The sequence below is a fragment of the Labeo rohita genome, chromosome 20, assembly GCF_022985175.1.
Source record: "Labeo rohita strain BAU-BD-2019 chromosome 20, IGBB_LRoh.1.0, whole genome shotgun sequence".
In the NCBI taxonomy this organism is placed as follows: domain Eukaryota; kingdom Metazoa; phylum Chordata; class Actinopteri; order Cypriniformes; family Cyprinidae; genus Labeo; species Labeo rohita.
In genome coordinates this window covers 30295794-30318223 of record NC_066888.1, presented here as the reverse complement: position 1 = coordinate 30318223, position 22430 = coordinate 30295794, and the positions used below count along the sequence as shown (strand labels likewise).

At 33.5% G+C, this 22430-nt stretch overlaps 1 protein-coding gene across 1 annotated transcript in view; it reads left to right on the top strand.

Annotated features, from left to right (window-relative positions):
* The window catches only part of xrn2 (5'-3' exoribonuclease 2), a 32547-nt gene extending 10510 nt beyond the window's left edge, over positions 1 to 22037 (top strand). The window contains exons 19-31 of the mRNA XM_051138639.1: positions 3777 to 3884; positions 4018 to 4107; positions 4917 to 4989; positions 5086 to 5169; positions 5325 to 5422; positions 8261 to 8340; positions 8473 to 8529; positions 8927 to 8995; positions 9114 to 9242; positions 10770 to 10930; positions 16968 to 17010; positions 21579 to 21717; positions 21800 to 22037. Coding sequence (XP_050994596.1) covers positions 3777 to 3884; positions 4018 to 4107; positions 4917 to 4989; positions 5086 to 5169; positions 5325 to 5422; positions 8261 to 8340; positions 8473 to 8529; positions 8927 to 8995; positions 9114 to 9242; positions 10770 to 10930; positions 16968 to 17010; positions 21579 to 21717; positions 21800 to 21856 — 1188 coding nt within the window. The 3' untranslated portion in view covers positions 21857 to 22037. The remainder of the gene's footprint in view (positions 1 to 3776; positions 3885 to 4017; positions 4108 to 4916; positions 4990 to 5085; positions 5170 to 5324; positions 5423 to 8260; positions 8341 to 8472; positions 8530 to 8926; positions 8996 to 9113; positions 9243 to 10769; positions 10931 to 16967; positions 17011 to 21578; positions 21718 to 21799) is intronic.
* The last annotated feature ends 393 nt before the right edge of the window (positions 22038 to 22430 follow it).

The following is a 22430-nucleotide window of genomic DNA, read 5'->3' as shown; positions in this document are numbered from 1 at the left end:
AGGACTTTTTTAATAGAACGTTCAAAAGAACAGCGTTCAGTTGAAATAGAATTTTTCTGTAACATCATAAATGTCTTTACTGTCACTTTTATTCAGTTTAATGCATCCTTGCTGAATAAAATGTTTGTTTCTTTAAAAAAAAAAAAAAAAAACCAAAACAACCTTCCCTCTTTGGTGTTATTGCACTGTTGCTAAAGTCTTGTGCCTTCACCAGGTTAATTCACTTGTTAGTGTTGTGAGTAGAGCTGCAAAATGTTTAGTTGTGGTTAATCGATTCAAAATAAGATTGTTACCATACTATGTGTGTTTACTGTGTATACTTGTACATATTCACATGTATGTGTATATATTAAAGAAAAATATGCTATACATGTTTGCATACAAATGCATACAATACATAAAAATATATATTTTTAATATATACATGTGTATTTATAGATGCATAATAAATATGTACTGTACACTCACATATAGTATGTAAAAAAACTTTTTTTTTAATTGATTAATCGCAACTAATCGTTTTACAGCTTTAGTTGTGAGATGTGCAGCCTCTTTGTAGCTGTCATTAATTTTACACATTTTTGTCCTTTGTTTCAGTCAAAATCACACTCCTTTCCTTCCTAATATTTTAACACCTTTAAATTATCAGAAATGAGCAGTTTCTGCATTGTTTAAAGCAGATCTGGAAAATGTTTGTTAATAGCCTTCACTTTTTTTTTTTTTTTTTTTTTTTTTTTTTTTTTTTTTTTTTGTTCACCTGTTCTAGGATCAAACAGCTTTACGCTGTGTTTGCACTGCTCTTTGAGCCGGTTAGTGTTATCTAGTTGAGTTTTAATGCAAGGTCTTGATCTTTAGCTTGAAATTCAGTCATTAGAGCTCCGTTCTCTCCAGCAGATCTTCGCTTGATTAGAGTTCTGTGTGCAGGGATTTGTCCACAGTAATTGGAGCTCTATATATATGCACGGCCTGCGCTCGCTCCATGTGCTCGGCAGACGAGAGCCGTCCCACGGGAACCGCTGAACAGATTCATTATGGAGTCTCACTGCTGCGTGAGACGTGTTTGCTCCCTTCTGCCATATATTCGCTGATTTGTGCACACACACACACACACTCACACAATCACAGAGACAGACACTGCCAAATGGTAGATGAGAGGAGGCATTACTGCAGAGTGTGTTCAGGGGGCAGATCTCTCCTTGCCTTTTATTTACCCACATTAGGGTGTCTATTTTTTCATTTGAGGGGTCACGAGTATAATTTCTATTGCAAGGATTTCTTGCACCTTTTCGCTTTTTGCCACTTGACTGAATGTCAATTTAAATACGGGAAATTAATAGATTGGTTGGCTCTATAAAGGAAGCAGGAAGCTGCCGTCACTGCCACTCCAAAGAGGAAATTTGGAGGGTTTTTTTTTTTTTTTTTTTTTTTTTTTTTTTTAAATCCTATATACAGTTGAGGTCAAAAGTTTACATCCCCCTTTTCAGAATCATTAATTTTATTTTACCAAAATAAGAGGGATCATACAAAATGCATGTTATTGTTTTAGTACTGACCTGAATAAAAGAAAATAGTTGAATTTATAAAAATGACCCAGTTCAAAATTTACATCTCAGTGGTTCTTAATACTGTTCTTACCTAAATAATCTCCAGCTATGTTTTGTTTTTGTTTTGTTTTTTTGTTTAGTGATAGTTGTTCATGAGTCCCTTGTGTGTCCTGAACAGTTAAACTGCCTGCTGTTCTTGAGAAAAATCCTTCAGGTCTGACAAATTCCTTGGTTTTCCAGCATTTTTGTGTATTTGAACCCTTTCCAATAGTGACTGTATGATTTTTGAGATCCATCTTTTCACATTGAGGACAACTGAGGGACTCATATGCAACTGTTACAAAAGGTTCAAACTGTCACTAATGCTTCAGAAGGAAAAAACATCCATAAAGAGCCAGGGGGTGAAAACTTTTGAACCAAATAGAGATGTGTAAATTTTTCTTATTTTGCCTAAATATCATATTTTTTTCATTTAGTACTGCCCTTTAGAGGCTACAGAAGATACTTACATGTTTCCCAGAAGACAAAATAAGTTCAATTTACCCTGATTTTCAAATACAAAAATGCATGTTAATGCATGTTTTTTTTTTCCCCTCTGGAGAATCAGTGATATCAGTATATAAATTATAATTATTTGTACTGAAATTAAAAAGGCTTTTTGCCCCAGAGGAGTGGTCATAGATTCAGTAAAGTTATAAATGTCAACTAATATTGTTATTAGTAAATATTGATATTTATAATAAATGCAAAATATTACTAGAAAAGCTTATCTTTTCTCTTTGCTTAAAATGTATGTGTATATATATATATATATATATATATATATATATATATATATATATATATATATATATATATATATATATATATATATATATATATATATATATATATACATACATACATACATACATACATACATACATACATACATACATACATACATACATATACATACATACATACATACATACATACATACATACATACATACATACATATACATATAACAGATTTGTTGTAAAGTACTATTTCAATTAATTGATTTTCAGAAATGAAATTTCTAATTCACTTTCAGAACAAAAATTTACAGATAATGTACTAACCCCGTTGTCATCCAAGATGTTCATGCCTTTCTTTCTTCAGTCGTAAAGAAATTGTTTTTTGAGGAAAACGTTTCAGGAATTATCTGCATATAGGGGACTTCTACGGTGCCTGTGAGTCTGAACGTCCAAAATGCAGTTTAAATGCAGCTTCAAAGGGCTCTAAATCATCCCCACTGAGGAATAAGGGTCTTATCTAGTGATCAGTCATTTTTAAAAAAAAAAATAAAAAAATAAAAATGTATATTCTTTTAAATGCTCTTGACAAATAGAGCATTTGAGGTTAAAAATTATATACATTTTTATTATTGTTGTTATTATTATTATTATTATTATTATTATTTTTATTTATTTATTTATATTTATTTTTTTAATCGAATGACAATCATTTCCCTAGATAAGACCCTTATTCCTCGGCTGGTATTGTTTAGAGCCCTTTGAAGCTGTGTTTAAACTGCATTTTGGAGGCACCATTGAAGTTCACTGAAATGTTTTCCTCAAACATAATTCCTTTACGCCTGAAGAAAGAAAGGCATGAACATCTTGGATGACAACGGAGTACATTATCTATAATTTTTTGTTCTGGAAGTAAACTACTCCTTTAATTCTCAACCTAGTTAAATAAAGAAATTCAGATAAAGGCAGACATTAACAAATTTGTCCTTATTTTCTTTCTTAATATATTTTCCCTGCTTGTATTTGGATCAGTTTTTTTGGACTCATTGGTACATTTAAAATGTGTATCTACTTAAAAATGTTTTTACAAATGTTGATGACCTTAAAGGTAATAGACATGGACTGAATCCACAAATTGTGGTCTTTTAATAGTGTGTGTGTCTTTTGTTGAAGCTCTCTTGGCTCTCTATTAAACTGTCTGGTCTAAATGTCCTCTGGAGTGTTAATTGAGCTGTAAATTTGACGGTGTATCAAGGTCTCCCATTGAAAGTGTAAGTGTGACAGGCTAATGGAAGAGGTCTTAAAAACGACTTGGATTGAAGGTCTTTCCAAAATCGAGCATTTCTGATTGAAGTCACTGAAGATGTATTTAACTTGTCTTTGTGTGGTACGACGAACAGTCGCTAAGTGTCTTTTTTTTTTTTTTTTTTTTTTTTTTTTTTTTTGGTCACAGGGCTGTGCGTCCTGGAAGTGGTATTTTCCCTTTCATTATGCTCCGTTTGCCTCCGACTTCAAAGACATCAAGGGCATGTTCAGCGATTTCGAGAAAGGGACCAAACCGGTAATTTGAAACGTTGCAACACCGAGCCAAAACAAATGCTGCATAAGTGTTTGCGTGTCAGTGCATTGTTCTTGTGTTGCTGATCTGTTGACTATTGATTTAACTCGGTGTCATTATATTTCTTCATTTGTAGTTCAAACCTCTGGAGCAGCTCATGGGTGTATTTCCTGCTGCCAGTGGAAACTTCCTGCCAACAACATGGAGAGCCCTGATGAGTGACCCAGTGAGTAACCGTTTTACCTCTGACCGCTTGTTCATGAATTTGCATTTATAATTCATTAAATTCCTGTAATGCATTTGAATTTAATTACATCGTGCAAAAAAGTGTTTTTTTTTTTTTTTTTTTTTTTTTTTTTTTTTTTTCTAATACCCAGTTAGCAGATTTATTCAATATTTTCACTCATTTTCAGTTTTTTATATGTATGTATTTATTTATTTATTTATATAACACTATAAATCCATTTTGATTAATTTGAGTAAAAATGTTTTCTTTACCAAGAAAGTGGCTAGATGAAAACCACTATTTTCTGTTTCAAACTTTTTTTTTTAATTGTTGAAATATATTTTTCTATTATTTTGTTTTTATTACACTTTTTTTTTTTTTTTCAACCCACATTCTACATTTTAATAAAATAAGTATTAGTTTAAAAGTTGAATTTATTATTTTTTTAATCCGTTTTTTTTATTTTTATTTTTTTAAATAAAAATTTAAAAATAGTTTTTTTTTCCCTTTTAATTTTCTTTTATTTTTCTCTAATTTTTTTTCTTTTAATTTAATAGTTAAAAAAATGTAAATTTTTAAATTCCGTAAATTCTGCATTCTTTTATTCTTTTTTTTTTTTTTTTTCCCACAATTTTTGCATTTTTTTTTTTTTTTTTTGATTCCTTAAATTTGTTTTTTTATTTGTACTATATACTGCTTTACAATCATGCACAGTAAGACTAGGGACATTTCTGAGTGTAAATGACATGAATTAATTTTTTTTTTTTTTTTTTTATTATAAACACACTCTCTTCATCTGTCTTTAACAGGAATCCTCAATCATTGATTTCTACCCTGATGACTTTGCCATTGATTTGAATGGGAAGAAGTACGCCTGGCAGGGTCAGCACTTAGCTTTTTGCTTCACAGTCTGAACAGAAACGGCGAGTACCATATTTCGCTTTCAGTCATTGTGATATGCTCTTCTCCTCTCGACAGGTGTTGCTTTGTTGCCGTTTGTCGACGAGCGGAGGTTACGAGCAGCGCTGGCAGACGTCTACCCCGATTTATCCTTAGAGGAGGGTGAGGCATACACTATATATAGCCAAACAATGCAAAAGCAGAAATACTGGCCAATCATTTGTTGCATTGCTTTGTCCTTTAAAAAAATAGTTTGTGCTTAAGTGGTTTATTTTTAGTATTTTAACCTGAGTGTTTCATCTGATGGTTGTTTTCAGTGAGAAGGAACAGTCTAGGAAGTGATATCATGTTTGTGGGGAAGTCCCACCCTCTTTGTGATTTCATCCGGGAGCTCTACCTTGCAGAGTCTCATGAGGTACTCGTCTTCCTCTATGGTTTAGTTTCCACTCCTGTTAACCTAAACTAACTGTCAGATTAGGGCTAAACGATTAATAAACTAATCATGACTTTGGCTTCCAGTGATTATTTAAAAAAAATGTTTCCGCAGTGTCATTAATTCAACAGACTCATTTTCTTCTCTCTTAATTGCATTGTGTTTTCACCACTCCCTAAAGTACAAACAAATAAAAATATAACCATTTCAAAAAAAAAAAAAAAACACTTTTTAAATCCTTTAATATTCTAATGTGTTTTTTTTTTTGTTTTGTTTTTTTTGGGTATCACTTTACAATAAGGTGTCATTTGTTAACGTTAATGTATTAACTAACATGAGCAAACAATATTACACTATTTATTATTCTTTGTTAATGTTAGTTACTAAAAATACAGTTGTTCATTGTTCATGTTAGTTCACAGTGCATTAATATTAAACAACTTGTGATTTTAATAATTCATTAGTAATTGCTGAAATTAAATTATAGATAAAGTAAATGCTGCCGAAGTATTGTTCACGTTAACTAATGTAGTTAACTAATGAGCCTTATTTTAGTTTTAGTACTTAATTTGAAATTTGAAAATTAGAAATGTTGCCTTGGCAACTTTTTTTTTTTTTTTTTTTTTTTTTTTTTTTTTTTTTTTTTTTGCTTTGTTTCATGTTTGTTACTTAAAATGTATATAAATGTGTAAACAATTATATATGAATTTATGTAGAAAATATTTTATTTCCGCTTCATTTATTGATCTTCCTGTATGTTATATTCTGTTTCTGCAATGTTCTCATTTTGTGTAATTAATCTAACACACTCATTTTCTTTTCTTTACAATGGTGTGCTGTCACCCCTTCACAAAAGCAAATAAATAAAATAAATATTTTAATGTTTTAAAAATATAAAAAATAAATAAATATTTTATATGTGACCCTGGACCACAAAACCAGTCTTAAGTCGCTGGGGTGTATTTGTAGCAATAGGCAAAAATACACTGTATGGGTCAAAATTATTGATTTTTCTTTTATGCCAAAAATCATTAGGATATTAAGTAAAGATCATGTTTGATGAAGATATTTAGTAAAATTCCTACTGTAAATATATCAAAACTTAATTTTTGATTAGTAATATGCATTAGTAAGAGCTTCATTTGGACAACTTTAAAGGTGATTTTCTCAATATTTAGATTTTTTTGCACCATCAGATTCCAGATATTCAAATAGTCGTATCTCAGCCAAATATTCTTCTATCCTAACAAACCATACATCAATAAAAAGCTTATTTATTCAGCTTTTGCATGATGTATAAAGCTCAATTTCGAAAAATTGACCCTTATGACTGGTTTTGTGGTCCTGGGTCACATATATTATTGAAATATATAAAATGTCTGACTGCAATGAAGAAATAAAATGATTTATTTAATTAATAATAATATTTTTTTTGTTGTTCTTTAGTTCAAGGGAATTCACTTTTTTAACAAGAACAAAGCAATAGATATTTTATATAATATTAAAATATATAAAATGCCTGACTGCAGTGAAGAAATAAGAGTATTTAATGTTAATTTTTTTAAATAATTTATAATTATTTATTTATTTAAAGCTCTAGTGTAAATAACACTTTAGATTAAGGAACACAGTTACTTATTATCATGCATATTGCTATCATATTGGTTGTTTATTAGTATTTATAAAGCATTTATTAATGCTTTATTTTGAATTGCCATATTGTAGATCCCTTAACTCTACACAGCCTCAACAAAACTATTACAACAACCACCTTACGTACTATTAATAAGCAGAAAATTAAGAATTTATTGAGGGGAAAAATAATAAAAGTGAAGGTGCTCCTAATCTAAAGTGCTACCAGTAATCCTTCACTTTGTGTTTTACAATCCAGCGTTCCCACGGGTCCTTGAAATCCTTGAAAGTTTGTGAATCTGAAAAAAAAAAAAATGTCAAGGCCCTGGAAAGTTTTTGAAAATAAACATACATTGATACAGGTCCTTGAAAGTGCTTGAATTTATTTTGTCCAAGAAGTTTTCTGGAAAAAAATTCCATATTCCCTCGATAGTTATGCACATTTGCGTGTTGCGTTAACGTAACATTACATGGACCTAAACTCTTTTCAGTAAAATCCAACCAAAAGTTAATATCAGATCATTTTAGAATACAGTATATGTACTGAATATTCTTCAGTTTTATGCAAAACAGAAATACGACAAATAGAATATCAGATCTGTATGGAAACCACTTCCTATATTTTTAAAAAATGGTTATTGCGACTTATCTCACAATTCTGACTTTTTTTTTTTTTTTCCTCTCAGAGTTGTGAGACATAAAGTCACAGTTGCGAGTTATAAAGTCAGAATTCCGAGATATAAAGTCACAATTCGGAGAACTCGCAATTGTGCGTTTATATGTCAGTTCTGAAAAGAAAAGTCATAATTGTGAGTTTATATGACAATTCTGAGAAAACAAAAGTCAGACTTGCGAGATGTAAACTCGAAATTGCGAGGAAAAGAAGTCAGAATTGTGAGATTTTAAAAAGTCGCAATTACCTTTTTTTTATTTTTTATTCAGTGGCAGAAACGGCTTCCACAGATCTGTCATATGACCAAAAATAAATGCAAAAAATTAGTTTGATACATGAAAACTGTAACAATGTATCTTACAAGGTAACACGACGCTCTCACATTAAGTCCTTGAATTTGAGGGTATTGGATCTGGAAAGTCCTTATAAGGTCCTTGAATTTGAAGTTAACCAAGGTGTGGGAACCCTGACAATCTCTCAGTCTGTAATTTTTCAATCCTCTCTCTCTCTTAAAGGCCACTGAGATCCCTGCAGAACTTTGCCATGGAATCCAAGGTATATTAAATCTAGATGAAGACCCTATTCTACCAGATAAGTAAGGAGACAACACCTTTATCTTGTTTTTTGACGCTTTTCCGTGTTTTGCCATTACCTGGCCAGTGTCTGTTGAGACACTTGAGACTAAAGCCTTACAAATCCTGTGAAACGCCATTTTTGTTTTCCTCAGACCAGTAGAGTCGCCAATCCCAACGCTGAGAGACATCAGCAGCAACAACGCTATTGGGTAAGAGTTTGTTTTACAAATCAACCGATTATCAGTCGATCTCAGAGTGGTCAAATATCGTCTGATTCATAGGAGTGATCAGTATACAGATCTATCTTCCTTTTAAGTTGCTATTATCATTTGATTTACTAGTTTGTGTATCCGCCTGAGTCATTTAAGTCCTATTAGCTACTCAAGGACTCGCATTTGTGTCAGGCATTGAAACGTCGGCCTTGTCCTGCTGATATTTACTGGTTCCTCTAGAGGTCAGACATGGCATGAAACCCTGAGATGTTCAACAAAAACTTTAGATGAAGTCTGGATTGAGGCAGTTCATCTGAATGCCTCTGGAATGAGATGTATCCAGGCGTTGCACTTAAATGTTTGTACTTAAATACTGATGGTTTCTGGTTGGCAGAATCAAATTCAAGGATCCGCAGTATGATGATGGTTTTGTGTTCAAGGCTGTTATCCTACCAGGGGCAAAGTAAGTGCTGTGCTATTCAATATTAGGACCTATTGAATATTCACATCTCAACGGGCTTTTCAATGATGCGGTGACGTTTTAATATTTTATATCTGTGTATTGCAATTTTTCACTTCAGGATCCCTAGCAAGGTTCTTAAACCAGGCGATTGGGAGCAGGGTAACCGCGGCCCGTGGAGACCTCAGCTGGGATTTAACCCAAACCGTCAACAAGCCCATTTGGACCAATCAGCTTTCAGAAAGCTTAAGTAAGTCATGAAAATCCCACCCAATCCATCCGTTTATTTGGTTGAGTTCTTGCGTTTAGTGTTTTTAAGTGGTATTGTGTAAAAAGAAACCAAATTAGTGCAGTAGTTGGTGTAAAACGGGCTAATTAAACATCTGGCGAATTCAGGCTTCAGTGACGAGAGATGAATTATGCATGGTGTTTAGAGGAGATGTATGCAGATCATGCCCACCAAAGACTTAATTTCTTAATGAAAGCTGTTATTGGGTTTGATTGGATGGCACAGACAGGTGTTCTTGGACTTCAGATAATTGTGATCTCTAATTGTTCAATCTTTATTTCATTATTAAGACTAAATATCTGGCATATCAAAGATTTCAGTATTTTAGATCAGGGTCATCGACCCAAAACAGTGTTGTTTTAGTATTATTTATATTATTGTAGTATTTATTAATATTTTAAATTTAGCTTTTTATATTTTGAGTTTTCATTTTAGTTTAAGTTTTAGCAATTTTATTATGTGCTTTGTCTTTGTTTTTTAATATTTTAAATAAATAAAAAAAAAAACAAGTTATATTTCTCTTTGTTTGTTTTTTTTCTGTTTTGGTAGTTTTAGTAATTTAACTTGAACTGTTGTTATTTTATTATCATTGACATACTATTGTAGTTTTTCCTTGATGTTTTAAATTAAAATACATTTTCTGTTTTGAGTTTAATTTTAGTTACAGCAATTTTATGGTTTTTATCATTATTCATGTTTTCAGATATGATTAAACTAAGTTGTTAAACTAAAATTTGTTCAAGTTTTAACTTAAAGAAACTGGGACAAATATATTACTTGATGTTCTTAATGAAAGTACTACTACTAATAAAATTAATATTAAAAATGTAAGGAATATTTACCAGAAAAATATAAATACACTCTGGTGGAGAAAATAAAAATAATATTTTTCTATAAAAATTGTATAAAATCAGTAATTAGAGATGCTTCTGAATATTAAAATTGAATGAAACTATTAAAATGAAATCCAGAAGATTAATGCAAAACACAGAAGTTGGTCAAAATAAAACTGAATTTGAGGAAAAAATAAAATGCATTTCATAGGGCCTTAATTTTATTTTGTTAAACTTTTAATTGTTAAATTTAGCCATTAAAATTAAAATGTAAATATATTAACACACACATACTCTTTATTTATTTAAATTTAATTTTTATTTATTTATTTTATTTATTTTTTATTTATTTTTATTTTATTTTAGCTTTATTTCAATTGCCAAGAACTATTTTTAACTCTGCTCAACCCAAAAATCCCTCTCCTACACTCCAGTTCTGGGACAAACCAGCCAACTATGTACCGGAAATATAAAAACAAACAACCAGTTAAATGCATTTAGAAATGAATGATTTAATATTAAATTATATAGAAGTTTTACAAGTTTTAAAAACCTCATGGATCTCCAGAGGCTAAAAACCCTGATTAGGGTGAACATATAAAAACTTCCAACTTCTGTTAATGTTAATGTTTTCCTTGTCTCTCTCTCTTTTCAGTCACTATGCAGACAGAAATCAAGGGCCGGGTCTGTTTGGCGCCGGCCCACCTTTTGAGTCTCAGCATAGGGGCGGTCAGTACAGCAATGCCCCGCCCCCCAGAAGCTATCACCAGGGAAACTACCGTCCACCCCAAAGAGACCATTACCCTCAAAACCAGTGTGAGTTTTACACTTTCCTAGAGTAACACTGTGTCTGGCTGGATTTGTATGGGGAAAACTATCTTTTAACTTATAAAAAAAATTATGGCAGCTAATTTCAAAATGACAAAATATTTGCTAGTTATTTATTGTACTTTTAATCCCACAAATCCTTTGGATCTTAATAGCATGGACGAACACCAAGAAGACAATTTGTCAGTCAAATCCAGCAAAAGTAACTTACTATGGCTTGCAATTCCTCATACCAAGGCTTATGTCATACAATCCACTATTAGTCCAGTGTCCCGGAGACGGGTTCTTGTATCTAAGCAGCATTTAATACTGTAGTTTGGCGACACTGAGGGACAGGAGTCGCTCTTAGCATGTACAGTGACCTTTTGTCCTCTTCAACGTCTCTGTCGCCCCCGTGAGCGGCTTCCGTCTCCTGTGCTGCTCTCCTCTGCCGTCACTTTGATGTGCCAATTTGCAAGTTGATGAATAATCGCATCTGTGGGCGAATGGAAGCCGCCCTGCTGCCACTTGATGCAAATAGAGGTTTGGGGGTTTTGCTGATCACTGCTGCTCTTCACTGGCCTGTGTGCTGCGGCCCTCATGCAAAACCCTCCAGTTAAATGTACAGCACGCTAACCGTCCTGTATGCCATTCATGATTCCATGAATAAGGCAATCAGAGTAAATATTCAGGATTTTTTTGTTTACAATTCTTCAGGTTATCTGAGATTTAATTTGGCTTTTTGAATAGTGATTTAATTTTTTTTTATAGTGACTTTAATGTCAATTTTTGGGTAAACTATTCTTTTATTGATCCAAATGTATCATTTTCTTTTGTGGAACACAAAAAGAGGTGTTTAGCACAATGTTCATGCTGCTCTTTTCCCAGATTATAAACATGAGTGATTTGTTACCAAGCTCTGAAATGTTGTTGTTGTTGTTGTTGTTGTTGTTGTTGTTGTTGTTGTTGTTGTTGTTGTTGTTGTTGTTGTTGTTGTTGTTGTTGTTGTTGTTGTTGTTGTTGTTGTTGTTGTTGTTGTTGTTGTTGTTGTTGTTTATACGACTGAAGTATTTCAGTTTACACAAAAAATATGAAGCAGAACTGTTTCCAACATGGTTAAAAATAAGCCAATCAGCATATTAGAATGATTTCTGAAGGATCATGTGACACAGAAGACTGGTTTAATGATGCTGAAAATTCAGCTTTGATCACAGGAATAAATTACATTTTTTAAATATATTCAAATAAAATTATATTGCAATATAATAAATTATGGCAAAATATAAAATAAATTTTAAAATAATAGAATATGTATGAATAATAGGCTGCTAAAAACATATTCATAGCAAAAATAAAATAAGTTTAAGTACTAAAATAAAATTTTTATTGCTCTTCACTGTGGTTTTGATCAAGTAGACGTATATAAAAATCTTAGGATTTTTTTTGTTTTGTTTTTTTTCCATCTTTTTATTTATTTTGTATTTTTTGATTCCAGCTTTTTCTAGCCAGGTTTTTTTTTTTTTTTGTGATGATTAGTTTTTCTGATCTACTGACTTCCGAATCCTAACAAAGGAGTCATTTATATAGCTTTTATGGTGCATTTTCTTCTTTCTTGAAGCTTAACAGCTCCATTCTTCTCATTGAAAGAAGCAGCGTGAGCATTTCCCCAAATTTCTCCTTTTGTGTTCCACCAGAAAAAATTAGATTTTGCTTTTCAGCAGTTTAACTACTCCTTTTGCAGTTTCATATGCGATGATAACCTCAGGACGTATTCTCAGACCGCTCCTGTTGCTGCGTTTCTATAGGAGTGTGTCTGTGAGCCAGAGTCCAAATCCTCGTTAACTTTTCCCAGCTCGCTGTCTTTCTCCCTCTCCCTCCTGCGGTGTCGGCTCAATGCGGAGTTCCCGAGACGCGCCGAAGGCTTTTGTTAACCCTAATCAAAACAGCTGGTGCTAAAGGACCAACTAGTGTATTACAGTCCTGCGGTCTTCATTCTATGGATATTGATAAGCTGTATTGTAGAGGTTCATTACAGGCTCATTACAGAGATCAGGGTCCATCTGTGTGTACGTCTGCGCTCTGGGACGATGTAATCCCTGTGTTAAGTTAATGAGAACACCGTTTACTGTTGTGTTTTTAATGCGTAATCCTATTTGGGCTTTGTGTCAACTGGCTTTAACTTCCCAACATTCAGTGTGTGGACTGCAGTCGGTGTTTATTGAGAGCTGGATGAATTGGCTGTAATTTCGTCTTTCGTTTGACTGGTTGCGAGATGAGCCGGGATGAATTAGCGCTTGATAATGGAGGTGTAAGTGGGTGGTCCGGACTCTTTCTCTCTCTGGTCATTAGATCTCATACTGGATTTTTGGAGGTGTTTATTGGCTGCCGAATTAAACGTCTAGGACATTGGACGGCATCTGTTGCATGCTGTTGATCACCACAAAAAACCGTCTCGTCTTGCTTTTACAGTCATGCACATACAAAAGTCGATGGGTGAAGACTTTGTAGATGAAACACAATTAAAAATGTGTACAGTAATAACTAACATTTACTCTCCATCAGGCCATCCAAGATGTAGATGAGTTTGTTTCTTCATGGAATCAAATTTGGAGAAATATAGCGTAGCGTGGCATTACATCACTTGCTCACCAGTGGATCCTCTGCAGTGAATGGGTGCCGTCAGAATGAGAGTCCAAACATCTGATAAAAACATCATCGGAATCCACACCACTACAGTCCATCAGTTAATGTCTTGTAAAGCCAAAAGCTGCGTTTTTGTAAGAAACAAATCCATAATTATCCATAATTAAGACTTTGCAGTGAATGGGTGCCGTCAGAATGAGAGTCCAAACAGCTGATTAAAAACATCACAATAATCCACATCACTCCATTCCATCAGTCAACATTTTGTGAAGCCAAAAGCTGCATGTTTGTAGGAAACAAATTCATAATTAAGTTTTTAAGTTTTAAGTTTTTTTTTTTGTTTTTTTTTAAACGTCAAACCATTGTTTCTTGCCAAAATATGTAGTATTTAGTCTTTTATCCATAATAATGCATCCTCCAGTGAAAAAGTCCATCTCATGTTGTCTTTTAACATCAAAATATTTGTTTTGGACTGTTTCTGTTTGTAAAAGTGCTTGATCAGTGAATATTGCTCTCCTGATTCAGACTGGATGACTTTTTCGCTAGAAACAACAGTTTGAAGTTATAATAAACGTCATAATGATGGATTTGTTTCTTAGAAACACACAGCTTTTTGCTTCACAAGATGTTAATTGATGGACTGGAGTGATGTGGATTAACTTTAGATTGTGATATTTTTATCAGCTGTTTAGACTCTCATTGTGACGGCACCCATTCACTGAAGAGGATCCATTGGTGAGCAAGTGATGCAATGCTACATTTCTCCAAATCTTTTTTTTTTTTTTTTTTTTTTTTTTTTTTAAATGGTTAAATTACATTTTATTAATTAAAAAAAAAAAGTCTAATTAAAATTATGAAACGTATGCAATTTAACATCAGTTTATTAAAAGTTTAACAAATTATGTTTAGGGCCCTATAATGTTTTTTTTTTTTTTTTTTTTTTTTTTTTTTTTAATCTTGCCTTCTATTTCATTGTTACCAAATTTTACTTAAGTCTAATTATTTGAATGCATAAAAACAACTTAATTTATGATATATTTTGATATTTTGATATATTTATGATCATAATTGATTTATGATCATAATTTGTTTATGATAGTTTATTCAAGTTTTTTACAATATTTGTACAATATTTACATTTTTCTGGTTATCAAATGAAGGTGTAAAATATAATTTAATTTATCTTTTAATAAAATGAAAATTAAACTTTATTTTTGGCAAACAAAGTTGCTATTAAAATTAAAACATGAAAGGAATATTGTGTGATTATTCCTTAATAAAAGGTAGTGGTAGTAGGTAGTGGGTAGTAGTAGTTTCTACTAAACAGTATGTCATCAAGATAAACCAAACTTTTATTTGACGGGTTGCTGTGAATACCTTTACATTTCTGTGTGTATATGATATTTCGATAGTTTCTCTAAATGCTCATGAAGAAACTTCAGAGCAGGAAATATTGTTCATGTTCTCATTTGGCGAGACGACAGACACTGAAATCTGTGTGTAGTAAACGAAATCGCACATTTGTGCCATTTTCTCTCTCTCTCTCACTCACTCACTCACTCTCTCACACACACACACACACACACAAACACACAAACATGAAGGATTCATATTTAAACTTTTTGTCTTTTTTCTTAATATTTAGAGATACTAGTCCATATCGAAATTGAAGACCTACTTTTGATTAATTCATCCAAACTTTGACACATTCCATGACATTCCGCATTATACAATAAATTCCGTTTTTATGACTGGATTTCGTTATTCAGTCTGCGTTTTCTGCATTGTGGAAATCATAGGGCCCTCAAAACTCATCTACATCTTGGATGACCTGAGTGTGAACTCTTCCTTTAATGAACTTTAATGTACATCTAGGAAATGCAAATACAAATTGCATTTGCAGTCACATAAAATTTGACTGCAGTGTGCTTCCATAGACATCAGTGAGTTTATTTGTCTGATTTCTTCATGAACACATTCACAGAGGTGTGTGAACTGAATGCAACCTCTTTCCACAGCATTTATTAAATCTAATTAACCTTTAAAGTCAATTAAATCATGTCCACACCACTATCTGATGTAACAATCTTTGATGTATTTAAATTGAGTTTCTGCTCACTTTTGCCCAAGATTATTGTCCTGTTCGAGCTCAAAGCAAATTATATAACTTTTAGTGCTTGCTAGAAAAAAACATAGCTTTTTAAAGCACTCTGTGCACTTTCCCCATAGAGTTAATTTATAACTACAATACTGTAAATGTAGTAATTTTTTATTTGTTGTTATCTGTGTTAAAGCTTTGTTTGCATTGACCCCTGGGTCATTCTTTTTAAAGCCATAAAATCCCGTTGGGTTCCAAATGGTGAATTATTTTTGTTTCTTTCTGTTGTTGCTCCACCTTCAAGCCTACATTTGTAAATGACAGCTTTTTCTTTCGGGCTGAAGTTCTTGTCTCTCTCTCTCTCTCTCTCTCTCGCGCTCTCTCTCTCTCTCGCGCTCTCTCTCTCTCTCGCGCTCTCTCTCTCTCTCGCGCTCTCGCTCGCTCTCTCTCTCGCTCTCTCTCTCTCGCTCTTTCTCTCTCTCTCTCTCTCACACACACTCATCTCTGCTCCTGCCCCTATAAAACAAACAGCTCGGAGCCCCGCAGCTGGTGATCACCTTGGCAACGGCGGATCGAGAAAGAAGCCGCTTGCTACTTTTTTTAAAGTCTGTCTTTGTGAAGGACCTGCAACACTGGAACTAGAGCACTTGAGCTCGCCGCAGCGCCGGCTGATGAATGCTTATTTCATTTAGCACGGGAAGAAATGCAAATGTGCCACTTTTGACGTCCCCTCCTCCCCCCCCGATGCTAAATCCTGTTCATATTACTGAACAACACAATTCACTTCATCACTCAAACTGTTTTCCCTGAAATTGGAAGCTGATACAAATTAGGTTAATGAATTCTATCTCATTTATTTATCGTTAAGACCTTTTACCCTGCTGTAGCCTGCTGTGGCGGTAGTTGTTGTTGTTTTGTTGCTGCTTAATGTCAAATAATGATTGCAAATTTGATTTTATAGAAAACATCCCACTCAGAAGTGCTTTATGTAGTGTTTGAAATATGATCTTGTTTACACAGTTCTGGCAGCCCTTCAGAAAATCATTGTAGTTTTAGATTCAAGGTTCTGAATTAATGCAGAGAAATTAATTGGATTAAAACTAGATGTTCTAGGTGGTTTCTAAATGTCTGGAGTGAAAATCTTCATTGTGTAAGTATCTGGTAAGAAATGTCTGATCTTTTAGAAGAGTTAAGTCACACCTCAAGACACAATTTAACAAATCCTTCATGTTCTGCTTAGTTTTCTGTACTGGAACTGCTTTAGTAAACACCACTCATGAAACCGACGTATTTTCATCTTCACAGATTCCAGACCCACTCCAGCGAACCCTGCCGCGCCGTATCCCAGGTGAGATGTTTTCTCTTTACTCACGGTCACATACTGTATGTTTGGTCCTGAAGGTTACAGTACACCTGTGACACTTCCTTTCCAGCTCGTCTAGGTTATATGTCTCTACAAACATTCTAGGGCTAAAACGTCTATTCTACATTGTCAACTATAAAAAAAAAAAAAAAAAAAAAAAATAGTTGACAAATGTTGTTGTCGAGTAGTCGTTTGATCTCATAAAGTAAGGACCTGCAATAATGCACTTTGACCAGTGTGGTGCTGTAGCGCAAAAGTGTAATTCAGATCTCCCACATGCAGTCCAATAGAAGATGTGCAAATGAAGCCAAACAAGTAGAGTGTGGGAAAGCTTTACGAACTACAAACAAAAAATGCTGGTATGTGTGAAGGCAACAATATATTTATGGCAAAGTTCATTTTCGTTCCTCTGTTAAGGGTTAAAAAAATTTGTTATGCAAAAAAATAAAAGTTTGTCAGTATATGTCAGTGAACCTCTCAATGCTGCCAAGGGCGACATTTAGATGAATGTGTACATATATGCTGCACGCTTTCCTCTAAATAACAAAATGTGACCCTGGACCACAAAACCAGTCTTATGGTCAGTTTTTTGACATTGCGATTCATACGTCATCTGAAAGCTCAATAAATAAGCTTTCCATTGTTTCTATGGTTTGTTAGGGAAGAACAATATTTGGCCAAGATACAACTATTTGAAAATCTGTAATCTGAGGGTGCAAAAAAAAATCTAAATATTGAGAAAATCACCTTTAAAGTTGTCAGAAGTTCTTAGCAATGCATATTACTAATCAGAAATTAAAATTGTTGATATTTACGGTAGGAAATTTACAAAATATCTTCATGCAACATGATCCTTCCTTGATATCCTAATGATTTTTGGCATAAAAGTAAAATTTATAATTTTGACCCATACAGTGTATTGTTGGCTATTGCTACAAATGTATACAGAGTCATAAATGTACACATGACAACAATGACAGTGTGGAAAATCAGTGGTGCACGTTGTAGCCTGTATCATTTCATATTAAACCACAAATGAAACCATGAACACGTGTCAGATCCACGTTCAACAGAGGCGGCTCTTAAAGTAATAGCAGCCAAATAAGCGAATAACCACGCTACTGTGATGTCTGTTAATCAAAGAACAAAAGAAAAATAGGATCAATAGCTTTTGTAACTTTAAGGATTCATCTATATTTAATTTAGAATATAGTGTTTAATAACTTTATTAAATTTCTGTATATTTCAGCAAGCAGGAGTAAATATGAAGTAAATGACATTTGTTATAATTGGTGTATGTGAAGATTAATTCCAATAAATTTTGAGATTTGATAGCTTTCAATACTACTCAATACTAAGTTTAATGAACTTCAGAACCTGAATAATTAGGGTTTCCGTGGGTCCTTAAGAAGTCTTAACGTATTAAATGTAGTTGGATCAAATTTAAGGCTATAAAAAGTCTTACATGCCTTAAATGCTACAAAAAATTTGTAATTATGTCGACGCTGATAGCGCATCAAAATACAGCGTAACTGCGCCCACGGCGACCCGAGTTCAGTTCCCGTCTCGAGGTCCTTTGCTGATCCTGCTCCCTTCTCTCCTCCCACTACTTTCCTGTCATCTCTCAATTGTCCTATCTACAAAATGCACAAAAAGGGCATTAAAAAAAAACTAAAATAAAAAAAATTCTGTAAAGCTGCTTTGCAACCGTTTGTAATGTGAAATGCGCTATACAAATAAGCTTGAGTTAAATGTTTCAAAGTCAAAACGTGGTGTGGATGTTGAATGCTTCTCTGAAGGGAACCATCTGTGTTCATAGAAGTACCGATGGCACTTACATTTCATCTTATCTATATTTAATGCATGATAAAGTAGCGTTTAAACACAGCCTTCACCGGAGAACCGCTATATTTCTGTCGTTCTAAAAGCGCCACCTGCTGGCAGAGAATGAATGTGCATTTTTTAATAAGACTAACGCGAAAATTGACCCACACACAGTTGTCAGTGTGAACCGGTGGATCGATACAATTAAGACCGTAAGATACATTTGTGACCCTGGACCACAAAACCAGTCACAAGTAGCATGTATATTTTTGTAGCAAATTGTACCAAAATTTGTTGTATGGGTCAAAATTGATTTCTCTTTTATGCCACAAATCATTACGATATTAAGTAAAGATGTTTTATGGAGATATTTTGTAAATTTCCTACCGTAAATGTATCAGACTTTATTTTTAATTTAGTAATATGCATTGCTAGGAACTTCATTTGAACAACTTTAAAGGCGTGTTTTTTTTTTTTTTTTTTTTTTTTTTTTTTTTTTTTTTTTTTTTTTTCCTTTGCACCCTCAGTTGCATCTCAAATATTCTCATATCCTAACAAATCATACATCAGTGGAAAGCGCATTTCTTCATGACAATATGACTGTCATATGTCATATGACAATCATCTCAATCTAAAAAAATTGACCCTTATGACTGGTTTTGTGCTTCAGGGTCACATTTGTATATTTTAAATTAATATAGTAGATACTTTTGACTCACCCCTTCTTAAAAAAATATGGTTTAAAGGCTGAAATGTGAAGTTTATCATTTTATGTAACTTTGTTTTTATGAAAACCTGTTTTTATAGTCATTTTACGGTTTAACACGTTACCATAGACATCTCTCTACCTTGCTCACATGGTGTTCATTTTATTTGTGCAGCTCTTGAAAATTAGATTTTTAAAAACCCTGCAGATACCCTGGAATATTTGATCAAAGTCTTGATGATTAGTCGATTAATCGTTCTAATAATCATTAGATTATCATTTGTTGCAGCTCTGAAATGACTGAACAGACTCCGTTTACCTTTCCTCTCCCGGTGTTAGCGGTCTTCCTGTGTAGGATACGAGTTATTGATGTTCTTCCTGGGGGGGCCGGACTGAATTAGTTTCTCTGCGTGCTAAACAAATGTTCTCCTAAAGAGGTTTGCAGGGCTTAATGAGGCAGCACTAATGCGGTTGCGCTTCACCGTCTCTTGTGCGCAGGGGCCACTGGGGGCCGCACAGAGCCGCCATTGATTCTGGCTCCAGACCACTTCAGCGACTAATCAGCTTCTTTTGGTTCAACTTTTTAGGCCCGGCAGCCCATTGTGGCCCTGTGTCACCTTAGGTCAGTAGTTATTAGAGCAGAGTTTCTTTAACCGTTCGGGACGGAGCCGAATGAAACGCACAAGGAACCTGGAGGAGGGATTATGGATTCCTCAGGAAGATTGTGAGCTGCGTCAGTAATGAGGGATGCTGATGTCCGGCTCTCTTCTCTAGAGAACTGTACATGTTTTTTGAGGCGTGGGTAGGTGAGCTGGTTTACGGTCGAGCGTAGGTTACAGTCGTGTTATTTGTAGCCTTCTGGGGAATTTAGACTAGTTTTGGCGGCGATGGGTGAAGTGGGAATCGAGGAATGAGCTGGCCTTTGCATTTCAAAGACACTTCAGCTCAAATCTCATTATTTGTGCTGCCGGATTTGAGATTTTTGTGCTTTCAAATGAAAGATTAGGGTTTCTGTAATCTTGGAAAACCAAGAAATATCAGGGAATGGTAAAAATGTGACCACCAAACCTTAAGTCATGAAAAATAATAAAATTGTGGAAATATTTGTAGTTAAATATAGGTTGGGAAGATTTTGTAATGTTTTTAAAATAAGTCTCTTCTGTTCACCAAGGCTGCATTTATTTAAAAAAAAATAAATACAGTAAAAACAATGAAATATTATTACAACTTAAAATCGATGTTTTTATGTGAGTATATTGTAAAATGTAATTTATTGCTGTGATGTAAATATGAATTTTCAGCATCGTTATTCAGTCTTCAGTGTCACATGATCCTTCAGAAATCGTTCTAATATGCTGATTTGCTGTTCAAGAAACATTTCTGATTATTATCAATGATGAAAACAGTTGTGCTGCTTCATATTTTTGTGGAAACCGTGATACAGTTGTTTCAGAGATCTTTAAATAAAACGTTCACATTTATTTGAAACATTCTAAATGGAACATCTTTTGTAACCTTGTAAATTCACAGTCAGTTTTGATCTGTTTCATATATTCTTGCTGAGTGTGTATGTGTGTATGTGTGTATGTGTGTATGTGTGTATGTGTGTATGTGTGTATGTGTGTATGTGTGTATGTGTGTATGTGTGTATGTATGTATGTATGTATGTATTTATTTATTTATTTATTTATTTATTTATTTTTATATATAAATATTGGATCGAAATTTTGAGCACAGTTTCTATTTATTTTTTATTTATTTATTTATTACAGAGTACTTACAAATGACTGGAAATTAATCATTAAATGTCTGGAAAAAAAAAAAGTGGAAATTTCTTTAATGCATAATTTTTTTAGATGTGCTCTAGAAATATTTTAATTGATGCTAATTGTGCTTTTCATTAGAATTTGTTTTTTTGGCTGCTTGCTCAGTTTGTGGTTTTTATGAAGCTTCCTAAAGACTTTTTTTCTGTTCTGTTTGAGTGTTTAAAGTGACTATTGTGTTTTGCCCTTAATCTCCACAGGTTTCAGCAAGGATCTCACGGCTGGGATCGGGCCATGCAATCCCAGAGCTCCGCGTACCAGCAGAACCAGCAGAGAGGACGAGGAGGATGGAGACCCCCTCACAATCAGCAGGACAGCCGCAGAGGAGGACCTCAGCAGGTCTGACCGCCTCCTGATCATTTCTTTGAAAACATGCAGGTGTACAATCTCATGCTTATGGAAAGCTCTGCTTGTCTTTCAGGGGTTTGGACAGGGTTATGCTTTGCCTCCACCATCGCGGCGCTACAACTGGAGCTGAACTCTCAGCCTTACGTGAAAGAAGACGGCTTCTTGTTTTCTATTCCGAGCAAACATTGTCTTTTTTGGCCTGTTGATTTGTAAAGGTTTTTTTTTCCTGTTTTACTGACAAAATGTTCTTATGTACTGATTTTTAAGAATAAGCCTGTGTAAAACTTATGAAATACACATAAGAGACAAGACTGCTGAGTTCGAGCTATTATTTTGTGTATGTGTTTGTGTGTTTTATTAGGACTTCATTAGATTTCTTTTAATGCAGATCTGTTTATAAACTCCTAATTCATAGCTGTGGTAAGCTGAGTCAGTGTGTAGTGTATTTTAATCTTTAAATGAATATTCATAGCTTTTCTCTTGCCAATTATAGATGCAGATGGACATTTTGAGAGTCTGTTTAAAATGAGTCTTGAATTAGTTAATGGATTAAACCGTAATAATACAGAGTCGTCTGGAATGTATGAAAATGACCAACATGTTAAAGTAAATGCCTATCTTTTTTAACTTTCCTTTCGTTTTATTTTTGACTTATTAGATTTTTTTTTTTTTTCAAAATCAAATATAAATAAGATTAAGTAACC